General features: G+C 44.4%; 1 protein-coding gene across 1 annotated transcript in view; it reads left to right on the forward strand.

Moving 5' to 3' along the window:
• The first annotated feature begins 5,294 nt into the window (after positions 1-5,294).
• LOC137353371 (leucine-rich repeat and fibronectin type-III domain-containing protein 2) overlaps positions 5,295-16,210 on the forward strand; it is a 31,117-nt gene continuing 20,201 nt past the window's right edge. The window contains exon 1 of the mRNA XM_068019562.1: positions 5,295-6,667. Coding sequence (XP_067875663.1) covers positions 5,295-6,667 — 1,373 coding nt within the window. The remainder of the gene's footprint in view (positions 6,668-16,210) is intronic.

Below are 16,210 nucleotides of genomic sequence, written 5' to 3' on the forward strand. Positions count from 1 at the left end.
TTGAGTAGATTAGGATTATTTTCATTAGAAAGACGGAGGTTGAGGGGGGACCTGATTGAGGTGTACAAAATCATGAGAGGTATAGACAGGGTGGATAGCAAGAAGCTTTTACCCAGAGTGGGGGTTTCAATTACTAGGGGTCATGAGTTCAAAGTGAGAGGGGAAAAGTTTAGGGGGGATATGCGTGGAAAATTCTTTACGCAGAGGGTGGTGGGTGCCTGGAACGCGTTGCCAGCGGAGGTGGTAGACGCGGGCACGATAACGTCTTTAAAAATGTATCTAGACAGATACATGAATGGGCAGGAAGCAAAGAGATACAGACCCTTAGAAAATAGGCAACAGGTTTAGATAGAGGATCTGGACCGGCACAGGCTTGGAGGGCCGAAGGGCCTGTTCCTGTGCTGTAATTTTCTTTGTTCTTTGTTCTGTCGCATGAGCCCTAATCTTGTATACCAACCTCTTGTGTGGCACCTTATCGAATTCCTTCTGAAGAGGTGGCCTCAATTTGAAGTCTCATCTGAAAGATGACACCTCCAATGGTGCAACACACCCTCAGTGCATCCCTGGAACCTCAGTCCAGATCTTGTGCCCAATTCTCTGAGTGGGACTTGAACCCACAAATGATAATGATTTGGGTGGCACAGTGGTGCAGTGGCAAGCACCGCAGCTGCACAGCTCCAGTGACCGGGTTCAGTTCTGGGTACTGCCTGTGCAGAGTTTGCAAGTTCTCCCTGTGACCTTATGGGTTTCTGCCGGGTGCTCCGGTTTCTTCCCACAGCCAAAGACTTGCAGGTTGTTAGGTAAATTGGCTGTTGTAAATTGCCCCTAGTGTAGGTAGGGAATGTAGGATTAATATAAATGGGTGGTTGTTGGTCAGCACAGACTCAGTGGGCTGAAGGGCCTGTTTCAGTGCTGTATCTCTAAATAAATTAAAAAAATGAATGGCAGGAAATGCCAGAAATAGCAAGCAGCCAGTCAACATCAGAGGTTCATGTTTTGGGTATTGGTCCTTTGCCAGCACTGAAAACTGGGAGATCAGAGAGTCCCTTTAACAGGGGAGGGGAGGGAAGGACAGGAATAGAGCAATACATAATGGTAGTTAGGAGTGCTGTCTCCTGTCACAGAGAAGGTGATTTTAACTCTACACAGATGATGAAAGAACTTCTTTCACAAGCTCAAAACATCCCAATGCATTTTATAACCAATGAGATACTTTTGAAATTGGTACAGTATAAATAGAGGTCATTTGGCCCATCGTGCCTGCGCCAGCTCTTTAAAAGTGCTAAGCTGTTGACTTAACCCAATAGTGCAGCACATGGAGGATTGCAGGATCTGGCCCATAGTATAGTTCTATAGGCTAAAGGACTAGAGTACAAGGGAGTAGAAGTCATGCTTCAGCTATACAAAGTCCTGGTTAGACCATACCTGGAGTACTGTAAGCAGTTCTGGGCACCACACCTTAGGAAGGATATATTGGCCTTGGAAGAAGTGCAATGTCGATTGACCAGAACAATACCTGGACTCCAAGGGTTAAATTACAAGGAGGGATTACACAAACTAGGGTTGTATTCTCTGCGATTTTAAAGATTAAGGGTGATTTGATCAAAATTTTCAAGATATTAAGGGGAACAGATAGGGTGGATAAAGAGAAACTATTTCTGCTAGTTGGGGAGTCTAGGACGAGGGGGCACAGTCTAAAAATTAGAGCCAGACCTTTCAGGAGTTAAATTAGGAAACGCTTCTACATGCGAAGGGTGGTAGAAGTTTGCAACTCTCTTCTGCGTACGGCAATTGATGCTAGATCATTGTAAATGTTAACTTTGATATTGATAGGTTTTCGTTATCCAAAGTTATTAAGGGATATGGGCCGTAGTTAGGTCGCAGATCAGCCATGATCTCATTGAATGGTGTAGTAGGCTCAAGGAGCTAAATAGCCTATTCCTGTCTTAACATTCTTTGCTTCAGTAACTTAGCACACTAAGGGTCTGAAGGTTTATGGCACCAGTTGGTTACCATTTTGATGTAGCTGTTTTTGCATGCTCCATACATAGAGGAGAGGGGACCTTCAGATATAAAGCATTCAACTATGATAGTCTCCTGAGATAAAAAACCAATGGGCCTTGTGTTACCACAGTAACAGGCAAACTTCATAGGAAGCTGCCAGATATGATGGATAGGTGCTGGCTGTGCCTTCTAAAGTGCTATCTTAAGCTGAGTTGCATTGATTTATAAATGAGACCACCATACCCACTTTAATAAAAGAATTTTGTTATTCCAAGGTATCATTTACTTGTACTCACATTTCATGTCTCTTAAATGATGGACTTATTAAAGTGAACGGACAATAAAGATGTCAATATAAAGAGAAATTGGCTCAAGATGTATGGCATCATGGGCTCCATTCGTCATCATGAAAGTAATTCTTAAGTCATGACAGTCCACTTTATAGATGGGATGGATAAGGAAATGAGCAGCAGGATAGGCGTTTTACCCCACCGTTTAGAAAATAGAGGATATGCAGCACTGGATTGCTTAAAAATGAACCACAGCGCGCTGTCAGGCTTAAGCACAGCTGGCAGTCTGATTCATAAGGTAGTTTACATCTAGGTAAACCAACAATAAGAACCATGTATCATACTTATATGCTAGTGTATACACTTCTATAAATGAACAGGAGAATGCTTAGTGAGGTGCAACAACCCTGTCTTCTGGTTTTCTTCACACATATGTTATAACCACGTGGTGCGATGTGGGTGGTTCCCACTGTACAACTTCCCACCTGACCGCAGCAAGGGTACTTGTATTACAGTTTAGCCCCTTGGTGTTTTATTTTCCAAATAAACAAACAGCGACAGGTTTTTTTGGTGGCTTTAGAAACAGAAGGTCAATTGTTTATTGATCAAAACGCCTTATCTCGACATGGTCGCAACTGCATCCACTCACGCATTCGCTCGCACACACATACACAAGAACAGACAGATAGAGAAGGGAAAAAGGAAGGTGACTTTTAGTGTGGGGGTGGGGGGGGAAGGTTACAATAGGCCTGTTGAATTATCTTCAAAATCAAGTTCTCAATAGATGCAGGCCTGTTATGATTGTAGATTTCTCACTTGATTGAAGGTTTAATTGAAGATGGTGGGTTACTTCGAGCTTTCATTGCCGTATAATGTAGATGTAGGATTCTGCAACACGGCAGGCATGCTTTCTGGCTTGACTTCAACACAAACTGTTAGGATGTTGTTTTCTCTCTCTCTCTCTCTCTCTCTCTCTCCCTCTCTCAGGCTGTCTTTTTTAAATTAAAGCTGTTATCTCTCACCTCCTGTTAGGAGATGCCCTGGTTTCTTCCCCATGGTGATCGTACAATGGCCCAGGACATGGCTACTTCACATCTCCTTTGTTTTAATAGAAGACATTCAATTCTAGAATGTTTTAGGATAGGTGTAGGATGGGTTCAATTGACCCCTCTTAGCTTTGATGATTTGTCCTTTGTCTTTGCCATACAGATTGAATACACAAAAGGGCAATTCCTTTTTCTTTGGTGGCTGTATTGGACCATTGTTAATTTTTTAAAATAAAACTTCATTTTTTTTAAGACAAAGATCGTTTTTCAGAACTCTTCAGAGTTGGTCCATGGTTGTTGTGCCATTGCACTTCCAGTGTGTGTGACAGATATCATACCTGGTTTACTGTTTCAATAGTGAGGGTTTGCTATTTGGGCCAGAATTTGCTGTTAGTTATGGGTAAATGGTACGGCGATGTGAGCAGAAGAACAGAGGTGTGGTTAAATGGCAATATTCAAAGGTTGCTGTCTGAACTGTGCCACTCCTCTGTTAGCTTTGTAAAAACGGCCTCCATTTTTTTAGGAACTTTCTCTATTTTCCCATTAATTGCCCATTAAGTTTGTTACAGAAGGTTGTCATCAGAAACATAAGTACCCTTTTAATGACTTGATAAGTGTAAATAACTGCCAATCAACCTCTGAAAATGATATGTTATAAGTGTGCAGTCATATTCTATCAGGTTTTGAAATTTTCAGGGAGCTTTAAAAACATAAAAAAATTTAATTCCTTACTTTTCCTTTCTGATTCTTCCTTTCTCTCTCTCTCTTAATCCAATCTCTTCCCCTGTCTTTATTTCTCTTTCTGTACTTGATTTGACATTGAAATCCCCCCATTCTAATTCACCCTCCTTCTCAGTCCTTCCTGTGTTTATTTCCCAATCTCATTGGTTCCCGAGATACACTGTTGGTTGCACAGTTCACATTCAAGTCTCAGATGCCTCGATTCCCGCACTGCATCATTATCAGCTCGCATTTCCAGCAACTTCGGGGCCAACATTTTTGGACCTGAAGGCTGCAGGGACAAGGCTAACTAACAGTAGATGCCATTAAAAAAAGAACACAGTAGTTGAGCAGAATTCTGGCAGATGTTTTGCTATCCAGCCTTCTAATTAGCAGCAGAAAGCTTGCTAGGAAAGTTCATATTTGAGTCTTGCAGTGTCAACCTTTTGGGGTGGAGAGACGGGTCTCACAGCAAACAAAAAAATATAACTTTGCTGTGTGACATCTGAGCCTTGGTGCTGCTTATTGACCATCACATTGATAGTTTATTTGGAGGTTTTGGGAAAGAAAACATGAGGATATATAGGACTGGAAAAGATCATTTGGGTCCATCTTGCCAGTCCCAGACGTCAAACACAGAATGTACAGTTCACTGGCTATGTCTGTAAATGGAAGATGCGAGTAGTATCACCAACCCTCCAGAATTGTCCTGGCATCTCCAGGAACTATAAATTAATTGCCAGGATACTGCAGGAGATAGTAAAAAACACAGGAAATAAATCATAGGGGCATAAAACAACATATTCTATTTTTCATATATTAATTTTTGGAGATGGGGGAAAAGGCTATTTGACTGGGTGGGATGAATGAAAATGGGAGAGCATGTAATGAAACCTCCAGGGACATCTGCAACCAGAGTTGATGACTCTAAGTGTGAGGCATTTTGATTTCAGCACTACGGGGAATGTAACAGAGGAGGACAAAGACAGGGAGGTGTGTTTGAAGCTTAGGAGGAGCAGGACAAGGCAGTTTAGATAGGCAATGATGATCATTATATTGATAAAATAGAGAAGCAATAAAGATTATAATGGAGAGAGAGACAGAGAGAGAGCGGTTCAAGGTTATAAGTAAGAGATGGAGGCTGTACTTTTTGGCCATACGGTCATTGCAGATTAATTTCACCAGAATATTTACGCTGTTTGAATCTGTTTCAGGTACCTCTACATGATCTACAATGGAAAAACTGCTCTCTAGCCTGCTGGTGTTTGGAATGGCAATGACAGTCTATGCATGTCCCAAATACTGCATGTGTCAAAACCTATCTGAGTCACTGGGAACTCTCTGCCCCTCCAAGGGCCTTCTGTTTGTCCCTTCAAACATTGATCGACGGACAGTTGAGCTACGGTTAGGGGGCAATTTCATTTTTGCCGTAAACCGGCACGACTTTGCCAATATGAGTGGCCTTGTTGATCTGACTTTGTCCAGGAATACCATTGACTACATCCAGCCCTATTCATTTATAGATCTAGAAAGCCTTCGGTCATTGCATCTGGATGCCAACAGATTGACAGAAATCGGTGGTAACGTCTTTCGAGGCCTGTTAAACTTGCAGCATTTGAGCTTAAACAATAATCAACTTAACAGAGTGGCAAAAGGAGCGCTTGACGATTTCTTGGTGACTTTAGAAGACTTAGATTTTTCTTACAACAACCTGGTGAGTCTCCCATGGGAAGCACTGAGCAAGATGGCTAACCTCCACACGCTCAGCTTGGATCACAATCTCATCGATTACATACCCGAGGGAACCTTTACAGATCTGCAGAAATTGGCCAGATTGGACCTCATCTCCAACAGGTTGCAGAAGCTGCCTCCCGACCCCATCTTTGCAAGATCTGAAATGCTGCTCATGTCCACAACTCCATACTTCCCGCCGTTAACTCTGAGCCTAGGGGGCAATCCGCTCCATTGCAACTGCGAGCTACTCTGGCTACGACGGCTAAGTCGGGAGGATGACATGGAAACCTGCGCCTCGCCTGCACACCTCAAAGGAAAGTATTTCTGGTATGTCTCGGAGGAAGAGTTTGTGTGCGAGCAGCCGCTAATCACTCAGCACAGCCTCAAGGTTCTTGTTCTGGAAGGGCAAACGGCCACGCTGCGATGCAAAGCCATCGGGGACCCAAGGCCTGTCATCCACTGGGTGGCTCCCGATGACAAGATCCTTGCCAATTCCTCAAGGACAATCATCTATGATAATGGCACCTTGGACATCCTCATCACCACCTCGAAGGACTACGGCACCTTCACCTGCATCGCCGCAAACGCAGCTGGCGAGTCAACTGCCTCGGTTGAGCTCTCCATCGTCCAGCTCCCTCACCTCAGTAACGGCACAGGCCGGGCACTGCAACCCGATTCACGGCTGTCTGACATCACGAGCTCTACCAAGTCGCACCGCGGCGAATCAAAGGCCAAGCTGGAGAAGAAGGTCACGGTATCCCAGGTGACAGCTCGCACTGCCTTGGTCAAGTGGTCAGTGGGCAGGTCTGCACCGAAGGTTAAAATGTATCAACTTCAGTACAACAGCTCATCTGATGAAGTATTAGTTTACAGGTAAATAAGCGGCAAACATTCATGTCCATCACGCTTATGGTAAAAATGTGAAGAGATCAGGGGGAAGCTGGATAACTACATGTGGGAAAAAGAAATATATTATGCTGATTGAGTTAGATGTATTAGTGTGGGAGGAGGCCTGTGTGGAGTGTAAACATGAACCAGTTTGACCAAACGGCCTATTTCTGTGTATGTAAAGTGTTTTCATGTCATGTTTAATCATTGCAACCAATGCATATTCAACAGTGGATAAACTTACCAACTTACTTGCCCTTCCAGTTGGGAGCCGTGCTTCAAACAACTACCACTGGGGGCAGGGGTTGTGTGAATTTACCTTACTTTTTCTTGATTTTTCTTGAGTGCTACCTAGTTGCTCTAGGAGTCAGTGCACAATGTAGCATTATAGAGGGAAGGGCCCTTTTGGTCCATCAATCCCATTCTCTCCGCAGGCCATCTAGGTTCTAACCTATTGTGGATTCTAACTCGGGCAGTTACTTTCCTGACAATGCTGGTCAACTACTGTCTCATGAGCGAGCCTCTCTTCTGTCTCTGATGTGTGGCTCTTTACCCTGAATTCAAATTTGTCTCTAGACTGACTCCCCTCTCTGAATAGCTGATGCAGTGTTGGTGTGACCTGCTGCGCACTATCCCGAATTGAACAACCACAGCTGTTGCAAGCACAGTGGCCTTGAGAGGGGTGATGGGGCGGGAAGAGTGAGGACCAAGGCCCAGTGGCAAACAAAGTACAAAGTCAGATGTACGCATAACCTCACTTCCTTCTTGTGCCTGTCCAGTCTTTTTAACAATAACAACAACTTGCATTTATATGCCATTTATCGTGCCTTTAATGTAGTAAAATGTCCCAAGTTGCTTCACAGGAGCATTATCGAGCAAAATTTAACATCGAGCCACATAAGAAGATCTTAGGGCACGTGACCAAAAGATTGGTCAAAGAGGTAGGTTTTAAGGAGCATCTTAAAGGAGCATAAACCAGGGAATATGCCAACTATGTGTCTGATAAGTTTCCTCTACTCTGAGGTAAAGAATTGAACCTACGTTAGAGGCAAAACTAGCCTAATCTAGTATGTTAATAAAAGCAAAATACTGCAGACGCTGGAAATCTGAAACAAAAACAAAAAGTGCTGCAAATACTGAGCAGGTCTGGCAGCATCTGTGGAGAGAGAAGCAAAGTTAACGATTCAGGTCAGTGACCTTTCATCAGAACTGGCAAAGGTTAGAAAAGAATTAGGTTTTAAGCAAGTGAAGGGGAGGGCAGTGGGGGAGAGAACAAAGGGGAAGGTGCTTGATAGGGCAGAGGAAGATTAAATAACAAAGCTGTCCTGAGACAAAGGCAAAGCGTGTGTTAATGCTTGTGGTGAAAGACAAAGCATTAGTCCATAGAGATTGTTAATAGCAGAATAATGAGAAGCTCTGACTACATGAAAAGCAAGCACATGGTTAAGAAATAAAATATTAAAAAAGGTCAGTCATGCTCTGAAGTTATTAAACTCAATGTTCAGTCCACAAGGCTGTAGAGTGCCTAAATGAAAGATCAGGTGCTGCTCCTCGAGCTTGCGTTGATGTTCACAGGAACACTGGAGTAGGCCAAAGACAGAAATGTTGGCATGAGAGCAGGGTGAGGGAGGGGGGTGTTGAAATGGCCAGCAGCCGGAAGCTCAGGGTCATGTTTTCGGACTGAGCGGACGTGTTCAGCAAAGCGGTCACCCAACCTGCGTTTGGTCCCTGAACTGTAAAACTTTATCAACTTTGCCTCCAATTTCCACCCTTCTCTCACCTTTACATGGTCCATCTCAGACTCTCCCCTTCCCTTTTTCGACTTCTCTGTCTCCATCTCTGGGGATAGGTTGTCCACTAATATTCATTATAAGCCCACCGACTCCCACAGCTACCTGGACTACACTTCCTTACACCCTGCCTCCTGTAAGAACTCCATTCTATTCTCCCAGTTTCTCCGTCTCTGACGCATCTGCTCAGATGATGTAACCTTTCACAACAGCGCCTCTGATATGTCTTCCTTTTTACTCAACTGAGGATAACCCCCCACTGTGGTTGACAGGGCCCTCAACCATGTCCGGTCCATTTCCTGCACTTCTGCCCTCACCCCCTCCCTCCCAGAACCATGACAGGGTTCCCCTTGTCCTCACTTTCCACCCCTTCAGTCTCCACATCCAGAGGATCATCCTCCGCCATTTCTGCCACCCCCAGCATGATGCCATCTCCATATGCATCTTCCCCTCCCTTCCCCTGTCAGCATTCCGAAGGGATCGTTCCTTCCGTAACACCCTGGTCCACTCCTCCATTACCCCTGACACCTCGCCCCCTTCCCACGGCATCTTCCCATGCAATCTCAGGAGGTGTAATACCTGCCCATTTACCTCCTCTCTCCTCACTATCCCAGGCCCCAAACACTCCTTTCAGATGAAGCAGCGATTTACTTGTACTACTTTCAATTTAGTATACTGTATTGGCTGTTCACAATGTGGTCTCCTCTACATTAGGGAGACCAAACGCAGGTTGGGTGACCGCTTTGCTGAACACCTCCGCTCAGTCCAAAAGCATGACCCTGAGCTTCCGGTTGCTTGCCATTTCAACACTGCCCTCTGCTCTCATGCCAACATTTCTGTCTTTGGCCTGCTGCAGTGTTCCAGTGAACATCAACGCAAGCTCGAGGAGCAGCACCTGATCTTTTGATTAGGCACTCTACAGCCTTGCGGACTGAACATTGAGTTCAATAACTTCAGAGCGTGACTGGCCTTTTTTAATATTTTATTTCTTAACCATATGCCTCCTTTTCATGTAGTCAGAGCTTCTCATTATTCTACTATCAATAATCTCTCTGGACTAATGCTTTGTCTTTCACCACAAGCATTAACACACGCTTTGACTTTGTCTCAGGACAGCTTTGTTATTTAATCTCCCTCTGCCCTATCAAGCACCTTCCCCTTTGTTCTCTCCCCACTCCCCTCCCCTTCACTTGCTTAAAACCTAATTCTTTTCTAACCTTTTCCAGTTCTGATGAAAGGTCACAGACCTGAAACATTAGCTTTGCTTCTCTCTCCACAGATGCTGCCAGTCCTGCTTAGTATTTCCAGCACTTTTTGTTTTTGTTTCTAATCTAGTATGTCTTGTGCTGATCTGACCCACATTCAAAGATTCCATTGCTTGCTCACTACCCATCTGAAGGAACTGGTGCCTCGAGCTTGCGTTGATGTTCACTGAAACATTGCAGCAGGCCAAGGACAGAAATGTGGGCATGAGAGCAGGGTGGAGAATTGAAGTTGCATGCCCTACTGTTTACATAGGAGCCACTGAGTTGATCCATGTATTTGGTGTTATAAGAGCAGCTGAGGAAATAAAAGAAAGAACTTGCATTGATATTGAGTCTGTCATCCCCTCAGGATAGCAAAAGCACTTCATAGTCTATGATTTCTTTTGGAATGTGATTGCCATTTTAAATAGCAGTCGAACTGTGCACAGCAAGATCCCACATAGATTCTCCGGGTGCTCCGGTTTCCTCCCACAAGCCAAAAGACTTGCAGGTTGGTAGGTAAATTGGCCATTATAAAATTGTCCCTAATAGGTGGTAGGGAAATATAGGGACAGGTGGGGATGTGGTAGGAACATGGGATTAGTGTAGGGTTGGTATAAATGGGTGGTTGATGGTCGGCACAGACTCGCTGGGCCGAAGGGCCTGTTTCAGTGCTGTATCTCTAAAACTAAAACTAAACTAAAACAGAAAGTGCTGGAAATACTCAGCAGGTCTGGCAGCATCTGTGTGTTTCAGGTCAATGACCTTTCATCAGAACAACTTTGACTTTGAGTGGTAATGTGGCAATATCATATCAGCTGCCTGTTATACATCTGTCCCAAATTTATTTTCTGTTGACTTCAATGATCCAATTTCACCTGTTTTACCCCCACTAAATGGAATAGAAAATGTTAATGCCATGATCGCAGTACAGGGGAACAACTGGTTAAAATCAAGCCCAAGACTGATGTGAGGCAGCATATCACTTCAAGAGTAATCTACACCTGCAATGGTTTCAGAGTAATCTTGTGGAGGCAAAAACCCCAGAGTCACTCAAGAGTCAATAAGATGCTAAAATTGGGGAGCCAGGTTTCTGTGGAAGAATGAGCCTCTCAATTAGTGAGACTACAATTTTTTAAAAATCTGATAACCTTCACACTTTAAATGAATGGGATTTTCCTGTCTCAACAACAAATTGCATTATATGGCACTTTTAACATAGTAAAACATCCCAAGGCAATTCACAGGAGTGATAGCAAACAAAATTTGCACTGAGGAGATATTAGGAGAAAGTGATCAAAATATTGGTCTAAGAGGTAAGTTTTAATAAGTGTCCTAAAGGAGAAGACAGAGGTAGAGAAGTGCAAAGGTTTAAGGAGGGGTAATGGCCAGAGATAGGGAGGGGCCAGGCCATTGAAGGATTTGAAAACAAGGATGACAATTTTAAAATCAAGGCATTGCACAACTTATTCACAAAATAAGCATGCTATTGTTTATTATGGGAGCATAAGGAAACTTATGAGTGCTGAGTATTTTCAGGAGCTATAACCTTGATGGAATGCTGTTGGCTGCATATGCCCCTGCTCGCTTGTCAGATCATTGAATGCGTTGTATAAACATAAATGACCTGGCCTCTGAAGAGCTGAAGCAGCAGCTCATTGTCAGATATGATTCAGTTCTGACTCTTACACTTTAAGAGGTCAACCACCCCTGTTTACATACATCCTTGACCCTGACCTCTCTTCCCCAAAGGTAATGAAGCAAAACTCCAGAATATGCAACCACCTCCACTATTAAACCTTGAGCTCTTGCAATCACAGGAAACATTCCTTTTATCCTTAGTATATTTGATCATCTCAGTTAGGTTTTTCACAAGTTAACGATGGTTGGCAAAGCCCATTTGCCCCATCTTTGTTCTTTCATGCCAAAAGATCCTAACCTCCTCCCAGGTAGTAGCAGTGATCTTAAAGGACTCCAAGTATTTTGCCTCCACTACCTTAACAGGAAGTTTGTTTTCCGAATTCAAGCTGGCAATGTGCAACATTCCTTGTTGCTGGCCCCACAAACCTTCTCATACAATCGACAATTCCATTCTATGACAGGCAAAGAAGGAGGCATATGTCAGGTTTGGCAGCTGGGATCAAGCGAGTCCCTCGAGGAGTATAGGCGATGTAGGACTACACTTAAGAAGGAAATTAGGAGGGTGAAAAGGGGCCATGAGATTTCCCTGGCAGATAAGATAAAGGAAAATCCTAAAAGATTCTGTAAGTATATTAAGAGTAAAAGGGTAGCTAGGGAGAGAGTAGGTCCCCTTAAGGATCAGTGTGGTAATCTATGTGTGGAGCCACGGGAAATGGGAGAGGTCTTAAATGAATACTTCTCATCTGTATTTACCGTGGAGAAGGTCATGGAAGCTAGTGAGTTCAAGGGAGAGAACAGTGATATCCTGGAGCATATCAACATTACAAAGGAGGAAGTGTTGGAGGTTTTGAAGTGTATTAAATCCCCAGGACCTGACCAGGTGTATCCTAAGATGCTATGGGAAGCAAGGGAGGAGATTGCTGGGGCCCTGGCAGAGATTTTTGTATCATCGTTAGCAACCGGTGAGGTACCGGAAGACTGGAGGATAGCTAATGTTGTGCCTTTATTTAAGAAGGGCAGCAGGGATAAGCCAGGGAACTACAGGCCGGTGAGCCTTACATCAGTGGTGGGAAAGTTATTGGAAGGGATTCTGAGAGACTGGATTTATATGCATTTGGAAAGGCATGGTCTGATTAGGGATAGTCAGCATGGCTTTGTGCGTGGGAAATCATGTCTCACAAATTCAATCAAATTTGTAAGACGAGGTGATCAAGAGGATTGACGAGGGCAGGCGATGGACGTTGTCTACATGGACTTTAGCAAGACCTTTGACAAGGTCCCGCATGGTAGGCTGGTCCAGAATGTTCGAACACATTGGATCCAGTGTGAGCTAGCCAATTGGATACAAAATTGGCTTGGTGATAGGAGGCAGAGGGTGGTAGTGGAGGGTTGTTTTTCAGATTGGAGGCCGGTGACCAGTGGTGTGCCGCAGGGATCGGTGCTGGGCCCTCTGTTGTTTGTCATATATATTAATGACTTGGATGTGAATGTAGGGGGCATGATTAGTAAGTTTGCAGATGACACCAAAATTGGTGGTATAGTGGACAGTGAAGAAGGTTGTCTAAGGTTACAAAAGGATATAGATCAACTGAGGAAGTGGGCAAGGGATTGGCATACAGGTAGACAGGGTGGTGAAGAAGGCATATGGCATGCTTGCCTTCATCAGCCGAGGCATTAAGTACAAGAGTTGGGACGTCATGTTACATAACGTTGGTTAGGCCGCATTTGGAGTACTGTGTGCAGTTCTGGTGGCCGCACTACAGGAAAGATGTGATTAAGCTGTAGAGGGTGCAGAAAAGATTCACAAGGATGTTGCCTGGTTTGGAGGGCTTGAGTTATAAAGAGAGATTGGATAGGCTGGGTCTGTTTTCCCTGGAGCAAAGGAGGCTGAGAGGGGACATGATAGAGGTATCTAAAATTATGAGAGGCATAGATAGGGTAGATAGCCAGAGTCTGTTTCCCATGGTAGGGGTGACTAAAACTAGAGGACATAGATTTAAGGTGAGAGGGAGGAGGTTTAAAGGGGATCAAAGGGGATAAAGAATAGTGGGTATCTGGAATGAGCTGCCTGAGGAGGTGGTGGAGGCAGGAACAGTAGCGACATTTGAGAGGCGTCTGGACAGGTACTTGAATGAGCAAGGCATAGAGGGATATGGAATTAATGCAGGCAGGTGGGATTAGTATAGATAGGCATTATGGTCGGCATGGACGCGGTGGGCCGAAGGGCCAGTTTCTATGCTGTACGACTCTGTGACTCTATATTTCCCTCCCACTCCTTCTTGAAGTTAACCGACTCATGGACATTTTTTGCGGTGAGGAGTCTGTTTCACATTACTGCTACTCTGAGTAACTCTAACATTTTGATACCAGCATTTGAATCCAGAGACACAGGTGGATGTTATGAGGAGGAACTCCAGGTGTTCGGGGAAAGGGTGGGGGGAGCTTGCTCACCAAAAATGAGAGGTTCGGTCATCGAGGTCAACATTCCCTATTCAGCAATCCCAACTTTCCAGCCATTAAAATGGACTTCAGAAGCTAGTGCTGTGAGTTGACTTCCTTGAGGAGATCTCGCTGAACTCCAGAGTCACACTGTACTTAACTCCAGAGATACGTTGTGATGCTGAAGTGACAATATAACTGCATCTTTAGTGTGCTTGTGTAACTTAAACAAAAAACAAATTATGGGATTTGTTCTACCTAAGCTATCTGTTAACAATTTACAAAATGTCCTCGATATTTCCTGATATTTTGGGTCCATTTCTCTCCAGAGCTACTCTCAATTATGTCACCGGCAGGGAGAGGGCCACTCCTGCTCCAGCTCGATCCGTTCATTTTAACAGGCGGTCACAATCGTTGCATCAGGCGGGCAAAGCAATGCTGAGCCACAGAGGCTCATATAAAAAGCAATTCTACTGCCTGGATTCTAAAAATATCATATGACTGAATTCAGTGAAAGCTCGCACTATACACAAAAATGTGAAATTAATATCTCATTTGACTCCCACCATTCCCAGAGACCTGGTTGTGGACTCTCCACTCCAATTGGTAGGGTGGAAGGCGAGGAAGAGGGAGATATCCTCCATCGTCATGTTTTAACCATGTTGTAAACAGGTGTCAGTCATGGATCAGTTGGTAGCACTAAACATTTTCTTTCCTCTGCTCAGTTGGGTACTTAGGGCAGCTCCTTCCAATTTACTTAAGCTTTTTGTTGAAGACAGGCCACCATATCATTTGCTTGGCTTATTCTCTGCATTTTCAGATCCCTCAGTGCACTGCATGCAGTCTGTCCAACATTTCAGGGAATATTGATGTAGAATTGTCATCCTCTTAACAGTAGACTATTTTGAACTGTTAGATCTTATGGTGTCAGTTTGCTGAGTAGTTTTGATTTTTAACAGCTACCACTATGCGAGTCCCTGTTTGACAGCTGTGGCTGAGTGGTAGCTATCTTGCCACTGAGCCAGAAGGTAATGGATTCAATACACACTCCAGAGACTTAAATATAAAATCTAGGCTGACACTCCAGTGAAGTACTGAGGGTGTGCTGCACTGTTGGCAGTGCTGCCTTTTGGATTGAGATGTTAAACTAAGGCCCATCTGCCCTCTCAGGTGGACGTAAAAGATTTCATGGCATTATTTCAAAGAGGAGCATGGGAGCTCTGGACAATATTTACCCTGCAACAAACACCACAAAAACAGATTATCTGGTCATTCCCACATTGCTGTTTGTGGGAACTTGCTGTGCACAATTTGGCGGCTGCATTTTGTTACGAAAGTGCTTCCATTTTTAATAATATTTTATTTTTTGACTTGTGTTAAAACTGACAAAGATTCCGTGGATGTGTTTTTTTAACCAAGTTCACTGAAAGGACACTTGAGATATTGTTTGAAAATCCCCTGTGCTGGAAGTCATGTGCTTTGGGCTCAGTAAACAGCAGAACCCTTGGTGATCTGGGGGAAAATGGTTACAGAGAAGCCACATGCCAAGGTTTATGGAGGTCAGGAGGTCGACTCTCTGTTTGGGGTTTGGACATTGTTTTCAGTTTAGTTGGGATGTGAACTGCTTGAAGACAGCTGGTGTTTTCCTGCCAAGGAAAAAGAAACCACCCAGCTCACCTCTTTCTCTACCTCTTTGAAGAAATCCTGTAAAGATCCAGTGTGGGAGAAATAAAATCCCTGGTGCTGCATAGTTCCTGAGAAGCTGGAAAAAAAAGTCTGGAGATTCAAGTGTGTGCTGGTGAAAACCCTGATGCCACATTTCTCCTAGAAAGCCGACTAGAATAAATCTCGACATCTCCAGAATGGACTGATTGTGAAACGATCCCAGTGACCCTTCTCCGTATACCTGGAAGCCAGACCAAAAAAAGGGCGCGAATTTTACAGACCCCCCAATGTTAGGGGTCATGGTGGGGGAGGTGGCCAGAAAATGACTCTGACAGAGGCCTGCCATGACGCCGGGAAGCCCCGGTCCAATACTGCCGGCAGCGGCGAGGCCTCATGGCAGCCCTCCCCGCCGCTGGGCGACAGGAGACAAATTTAAATACGTAGATTAATGCAAATAAATGAATTAAGTAACTTCACGCTCCCGCCATCTGTCCCAGTGTGATATTTGTGCTGGTGGCTGATACTCCCGTGCCTTTGAATCCCTGTCTAGGGATCCGAGGTGGAACACTGGTGGGGAAGGGGAAGCAGGTATGTTTTTCAGTGTGGTAGGGGTGGGGGGAGGTGAGTGGCATCAGAGTCATCTCATTGGTGTAGGGGATGGTGGGAAGGGTTAGAGTGTAAAGTTTATGAACTTTGGGGGGGGGAAGGTCACATGCACAAGGTAAGTGTTTTGGGGGGGGAGAGGGCAA

The sequence above is a fragment of the Heterodontus francisci genome, chromosome 3 (genome assembly GCF_036365525.1).
Source record: "Heterodontus francisci isolate sHetFra1 chromosome 3, sHetFra1.hap1, whole genome shotgun sequence".
In the NCBI taxonomy this organism is placed as follows: domain Eukaryota; kingdom Metazoa; phylum Chordata; class Chondrichthyes; order Heterodontiformes; family Heterodontidae; genus Heterodontus; species Heterodontus francisci.